We start from the raw sequence: 7369 nt of genomic DNA, 5'->3' as shown, positions 1-7369 counted from the left end.
TCTGTTCTTTAACTCAATCTAATGTTTCATGCAAGCAGGGGCATTATCTGTGTCCATGGGACATTCTCCATTTGATTATTTTTTTGTAGGGTTGTAATCTCTTGATGCATACTCCACAATTTTATAAATGCAATGTATCAGGTTTATATCTATATATGAAGCAGCCTTTGTTTTGCCTTTATCCTTTGTTTAAAACAACATGTATATCTGAATTTGCTAACCCTTCTGCACTGATAATGATTGTGCTCAGTCTTCAGTTTTGACTTCATGAAGTGATATTATTGGATTTCTCTTCAACTTAATAATTTTGATTGTCCTGACTGACTTCTCTTCTATATCTTGGATTCTTTTATAGATAAAATGGGTGAAATTTAAGAAGCTGACTAGAGTATAAAGATAATAATAGTACACTGACTCACACTATCATTTTCTATGTACAGTGGACCATGAAATTGGGGTCAAAATTCTTATTTGGCATTCAAATTAGAAAGATCATATCATAGGTAACATGCGTACTAAGTTTGAAGTTGCTTGGACTTCACCTTCATCAAAAACTACTTTGACCAAAACCTTTAACCTGAAGTGGGACGAATGGACGAACAAAGAGAGGCACAAACAAGAAAACATAATGCCCTCTTATATCGTAGATCATAAAATGGGGCATAAAAATTGTCTCCCTATAAAAAAAAAACAAGATTTTGTTTCTAAAACTTATAACAAGCATTTTGTTTTTTGACATATCGAAAAAAAATACTATTTAATGTAAAATGTTTTATTATCACACAGATTTCCTGACAACAATGCTGGATGACTGATGCAATGACACATGTTCATGACAACAATATAGACCATCAAATTTGTTGTTTTCTTGGCCTGTCTGTCTATATCTTTTGATAGCAATAAATGCTTATTTATTGAAAGACTGTGGTACTGAAAAGATCACATGGTCTCTATGCTTTGTTACTGTCAAAATAGTCCTTTGCTTCATTAATCTTTGATGCAATATATGGTGAACCACCTGAAATAATAAGAAATAAAAGAATGCATCTTTTTTAATACTGCAAACCAACATATTTTCGCAAGCAATTTATTTTTCGCAACTTTATTAATATACAGAAAAAATATAAAGTCATTCCTTAAATATGTGTGGTTATTTTTTTTTTCCCAATCTGAATGTTCAAAATTAATACGTCTTTCAACACACCATAGCTGGCTTAATGTTCCAAAAGTTTCATAAAATTAGATTTCCCCTAGGTCTTAACCAACGATACTCCTTACAGAAATCTGTTCACTACCGGTCTAACAAACAGATGTCCTTTCCTTCGGTAAAAAATTACATGTCCATTTAATAATAAAACAATATTGTTTCCAAAGTAAAGATTACCTCTGTCTGGATGATTTAATAACATTATTCTTTTGTGTGCATCTTTCACCTTGACTTTACTTGCTGATGGACTGAAAAAGACATTTAAAAAAAAATACTATATTTACAAAAAAACTTTATTCTATGACAGACAACTGTGATTCAAAATTGTTTTTGTATGTAGCGAGTCCTGAAATTATTGGTTATATAATTCTTCTTCATATTCACTTCAGCATATTCAGAGAAGATAATATTGTGACATACTTGCATTATTTTTTATCTTGAAAGGGGTATAACACAGATCATTCATAAAAATTGGGTCATTTGCAGTGTATTTTTGCCAATTTAAAATTTATTTGTTATTGACATACATGTAGTATATGATGACAAAGCAGTTTCATTTGAAAAGCAACTATTTGTTTCTAGGATAAAATCATGTTGAGCATCATATCACTAATTGGTAGTTAGCTGGCACATTTCAATTAAAATACTCACCTTACTCCTAAAACTAAACCAGCTTCTCTTTTAGACATTTTTGCATCAAATCCCCCTTTATAGTACTTGCTCAAGGCCTGGAAAAAATAAACAATATTTATATATTTTATTTTTTTATTAAACTTTCAATGTTTTGATGCATGTAATTGTATATATCTCTATAAGAGACATTAAAATACCTGAGATTGGCACTATGCAAAATGTTGCATATAATTTTTTTCATTAAAAATGTTCTCAGTACAAATTAAAATTTTGATTTTTAAAATATATTTTTGTAAATTTTTCTGTGACTGTCATTGTTCATCAAACTTATTTGAAAACATTTCAAACTTTTTAAACATTGGACAATGTGAAAAACTAAATTTTCTTCCTGAAATTGAAGATTTAAAAAATAAAGATGGAATTAACTGTATAATATTCCGGTATATAATCATGAGTTGCCATCTAACTCAATTTTGCAATTTTAAACTTCTGACATCTTCAATAAGTAAAAGTAACAGATGTTAGTCAGCCCATTAATGTTGTTGAACTCAATTCATGCTACTGAATATTTCATTGACAAATTCTCAATTAAAATTCAAAAGAGTTACCAACCCCAGATGCATCCATCTGTTTCTTTAGAGTCTGTGTTACAGTCTTTGCATGTCTGGTTAGATATCTGCCTGTATAATAAATAAAATATTTTAATTAAAACTGAAAAGCGTATCAGATTCATTTCCGTTAGATATACTGTTCCCAGCTCATACTCGTTCACTTATTACTATTTCAGTTTAATCAGGTGATAGGTCTTCAGCTTCATCTCTAATATAGTCGGATTTCTCTTTTATATAGTTCTGTATTTATATATTTTATAACGTACCTCCAAAACCCACTGCTGCTATACCAAGTCCAGCTAGAATCAGATTAGAGGTCTGAAAATAAACAAAATATGTAGGTAAATTATATGTATAAATCTTATTAATGGAACTGCTATTGAGGTCAGCAAAAAGCACTACTGAGATTATTTTTGCAATGTTGAAGTAACCCTGACTTTTCAATTTTATTCTTTTTTTTCGTATATTTATCCATAAAAATATTTACTCTTGTAATTGATAAATTTCTTAACTTGTAATCTTACATTTTGTTTGACAAAAAAAATCTCTCCTTTTTTTTATAGGTTTTAAATAGGGAATTCAAAGTTTGAAAAATTTTCAAACCCGATTGCTGAAGATTTATCAACTGATGATAATTGTAATTCTTTTTTTTTCAGACCTCAAAATTTACACTCAAACCAGACTAATAACTCAACAATTGTTTGAAAATGTAAGAATTTACAAATGTTTCATTTCTTTCAAATGTACATTAATTGTATTCAGAATGAATATTTGTGATGTTAATTGTTTGTAGAATTTATTATAATACATCATTTTACATGTACATGTATGTAAAATGAGAATGGAAATAGGGAATGTGTCAAAGAGAACCCAAGTTTTCAAAGAGCAGACAATAGCCGAAGGCTACCAATGGGTCTTCAATGCAGCGAGAAAACTCCTGCACCTGGATGCATTCTTCAGCTGGCCCCTTCGGTAGAAAAATCAATAAAATAAAAAAAAACAAAAAAAAGCCGGTAAATTTCCTGAATTTTTCATTCTTCTGATGAACTCAAAAATTCAAAATCGTTATCTTTTTTTTCAGATCCACTTCCTGTTCCCGTCTTGTTTGCATTTTGACTTTTAATAAAATGAATATTTATCAACATAGCAACAAATATAGGACGGAATTTAACACTAATCATTTTTAATAATTGTTTGATATGAAACCAGATGCTCCGCAGGGCGTAGCTTTATACGACCGCAGAGGTTGAACCCTGAACGGTTGGGGCAAGTATTGACACAACATTCAAGCTGGATTCCGCTCTAAATTTGGATTGTGATTAAATAGTTGACACAGCATAGGTTTCTGACACAGAATGAATGTATTCAAATGAACTTAAAATTTTTGTTTTCTCTTAGAGCAATTCACTATGCTGTTGAATATTAATCCTCTCAAAAAAATGTTTGAAGAAATTTTCTTTTTATTTATGAAATTTCAAATGAGAAAAATTGAACCCAATTTTTTAATCACATCCCCCTTTCCCTTATTCCAAAACTAATTTCAATTAAAATATTCTAATGGAGTTTGCAACAATTACTACTCATTTAAATACATCATAAAATATTAAGATGTAAAAAAACTGCTTGTTATCACTGAATGGTAAAGATTATTTAAATTTATCAGTTGGTAGTAAAAAGTGAATATACATTGTATATTATATAACAAAGATTTAAGTTGATTCTGGACAAAGAAAGATAACTCTAATTTAAACAAATTCTTGCAGATATTTCTTGCTTACTATACTGGACAAAGAAAGATAACTCTTAATTAAAAAAAAATTAGCAATTTCACAATATTGTGAAATTAGATATTTCTTGCCATTGCACAATACTGTGCAATTGAAAAGACTTGCTATTGCACAATACTTAATATAATAATTTTAGATCCTGATTTGGACCAACTTGAAAACTGGGCCCATAATCAAAAATCTAAGTACATGTTTAGATTCAGCATATCAAAGAGGCCCAAGAATTTAATTTTTGTTAAAATCAAACTTAGTTTAATTTTGGACCCTTTGCACTTTAATTTAGACCAATTTTAAAACTGGACCAAAAATTAAGAATCTACATACACAGTTAGATTTGACATATCAAAGAACCCCAATTATTCAATTTTTGATGAAATCAAACTATGTTTAATTTTGGACCTCGATTTGGGCCAACTTGAAAACTGGGCCAATAATCAAAAATCTAAGTACATTTTTAGATTCAGCATATCAAAGAACCCCAAGATTTCATTTTTTGTTAAAATCAAACTAAGTTTAATTTTGGACCCTTTGGACCTTAATGTAGACCAATTTGAAAACGGGACCAAAAATTAAGAATCTACATACACAGTTAGATTCGGCATATTAAAGAACCCCAATTATTCAATTTTGATGAAATCAAACAAAGTTTAATTTTGGACCCTTTGGGCCCTTTATCCTTAACTGTTGGGACCAAAACTCCCAAAATCAATACCAACCTTCCTTTTGTGGCCATAAACATTGTGTTTAAATTTCATTGATTTCTATTTACTTTAACTAAAGTTATTGTGCGAAAACCAAGAATAATGCTTATTTGGGCCCTTTTTTGGCCCCTAATTTCTAAACTGTTGAAACCAAAACTCCCAAAATCAATCCCAACCTTTCTTTTGTGGTCATAAACCTTGTGTCAAAATTTCATAGATTTCTATTAACTTAAACTAAAGTTATAGTGCGAAAACCAAGAAATTGCTTATTTGGGCCCTTTTTGGCCCCTAATTCCTAAAATGTTGGGACCAAAACTCCCAAAATCAATACCAGGCTTCCTTTTATGGTCATAAACCTTGTGTTAAAATTTCATAGATTTCTATTCACTTTTACTAAAGTTAGAGTGCGAAAACTAAAAGTATTCGGACGACGACGACGACGACGACGACGACGACGACGACGACGACGACGCCAACGTGATAGCAATATACGACGAAAATTTTTTCAAAATTTGCGGTCGTATAAAAAAGTATCACTTGATGACACCGTTTCTTTGTTTTCATTGAATATGACGTCATAACTTGAATAACATCACAACTAAATCCCTCACATTAGAACCAAAACACCTTATGGCTAATCCCAGCTGACCTGGCCGTTTAAACTTTTGACACATACAACAATAACTTTTTCATTGTGGCGTCAGATATTTGGTTTTATGCCGTCAAAATTTTACAGGAACCTGTGTTATTTCCAGTAATGGCGGAAAAATAGCAATAAGGTGTATATTGATAACCTTACAGTATTTTCGTTTCTTTCTTCAACATGTTTGAATTAAATAAAAACTTCGTCCCCATTTACAGGTAATGCCTGCCTCATATTAGCTGACTTAAGACTGACGTAACGGTACCCAAATTGCACCTCTTTAGCAAAAAGAGCAGTAGAAATCTTACAAGATTTGCTAGAGATTAAACGAGTTGTATTTTTATGATCCGATAGTATGCACATCTTTCAACATAGGTAAATATATTTAGATATAAGTTTACAGTATTTATCAACAGTTGAACAGATGAAGTGTTTACTGAAAAAGCAAAATGTACTGAAACGTTGCCATGCGATGTCATCTTTTTAAAATTAGCAAATACTATATGTTTCAAGTATCCATTTCTTAAAAAAAGAAGAGTAATCGTAAATATACATTTGTTCAAAATATTTGAAAAAAATAAACAAAAGCTCTGTCATTGTCTGTTATTCGGCTTTTGACGATGCAAATTTAAGCATAGATGCAATTTGGGTACTCCTCATTACAGAATCATTGATGGTTTGGAGGTTGAGTTCAGACCAATTTTTCTATGATTCCATTTGAATTGAAAATCAAATTGGTGTACCTATATAATAAAGAAGGATACGGCTGCAAAATAAACACAAAATGGAAATGTGGTTAGTCTTGATCATAAAAAAATGTAATTGAAAAAAGTGTCAAAATAGGTATGTATGTACTCGAGATTCCGCCAAGTAAGACGCACCCCTTGATTGACTGCAAGGGTACAGCGGATCCATGTACACTCCCTAAGGATTAAATTCATTAATAGAGATGTGTCCTTTACAATATTATCCCACCACCAGAACAATCCCCACCCAACACCGCCCAAGGGAGCTTGTAGGACACCGGGAAGTCTGTTATTATGGTGGAGGAAGCCGAAGTATTAGAGGGAACCACCGGGCAACTCGGTGTAAACAGACAAACCAAAAAGATATCAGAAGATTGATCTCCAGGTCAAAGTAGGGGACAACTTTGACCAACCGAGGCCCCATTAGTACCCATTCAAGTTAAACTCCGGTCTGGGTACCAGAGATGTGTGTGAGAGGGTGAAAATGACCCTTCTGATGTAGATATTTTTAACACCCAAAGTGAGAATCCAACTCGGGACCATCAGCACTGTAGCCATCGGTCTTAACCACTTGACCACGAACTCACACAATTTGGGTACCGTCACCTTACATGTATATGCAGTAATCCCAGTATAGACTAACTACTTTGCTCATTGACATTGTTGAAAGCTGTATGGTGATCTGTAGCTGTTATTACATGTATTTCTGTGTCATTTGGTCTCTTATGGAAAGTTGTCTCATTGGCAATCATACCACACCTTCTTTTGTACCACCAAACACGGACTTTCTACACTGTTAGCATAGAAAGTCCCTCATTCCCTGCACCAAAATTGCAAATAGAAATTATATAATTTTCAGAGGTCAGATATGCATTTGCTTTGTCCTAGTTGGAATGTTCACACAACCTGAGTAAGATCTACAACCTTAACTTCTCTGTCTTTTCTATATTCCATTCCTAAATAAGATATTTACCATTTTCGAAATAATGCGTGTTATTATTTAAAGGTGAAGAAATTGCAAGCAGAATTTCATCAGTCACC

At 31.8% G+C, this 7369-nt stretch overlaps 1 protein-coding gene across 2 annotated transcripts; it reads right to left on the bottom strand.

Annotated features, from left to right (window-relative positions):
• Positions 1-756: 756 nt before the first annotated feature.
• LOC134710282 (mitochondrial import inner membrane translocase subunit TIM14-like) lies at positions 757-7369 on the bottom strand. Of its 2 annotated transcripts, none has more exons than XM_063570579.1 (6): positions 7302-7369; positions 2718-2769; positions 2453-2520; positions 1859-1935; positions 1385-1455; positions 757-1018 (listed from the first exon to the last, which is right to left on the bottom strand). In XM_063570579.1, exons 1-6 carry the CDS (start codon positions 7302-7304, stop codon positions 951-953), a joined length of 339 nt encoding a protein of 112 aa, XP_063426649.1. In that variant the 5' UTR covers positions 7305-7369; the 3' UTR covers positions 757-950. The 2 variants fall into 2 exon arrangements, with proteins under 2 accessions (XP_063426649.1, XP_063426648.1); XM_063570578.1 differs by lacking the exon at positions 7302-7369 and adding an exon at positions 7253-7297.

This window comes from Mytilus trossulus, chromosome 3, assembly GCF_036588685.1.
Source record: "Mytilus trossulus isolate FHL-02 chromosome 3, PNRI_Mtr1.1.1.hap1, whole genome shotgun sequence".
NCBI lineage: Eukaryota > Metazoa > Mollusca > Bivalvia > Mytilida > Mytilidae > Mytilus > Mytilus trossulus.
This window is presented reverse-complemented; position numbering and strand designations above follow the sequence as displayed.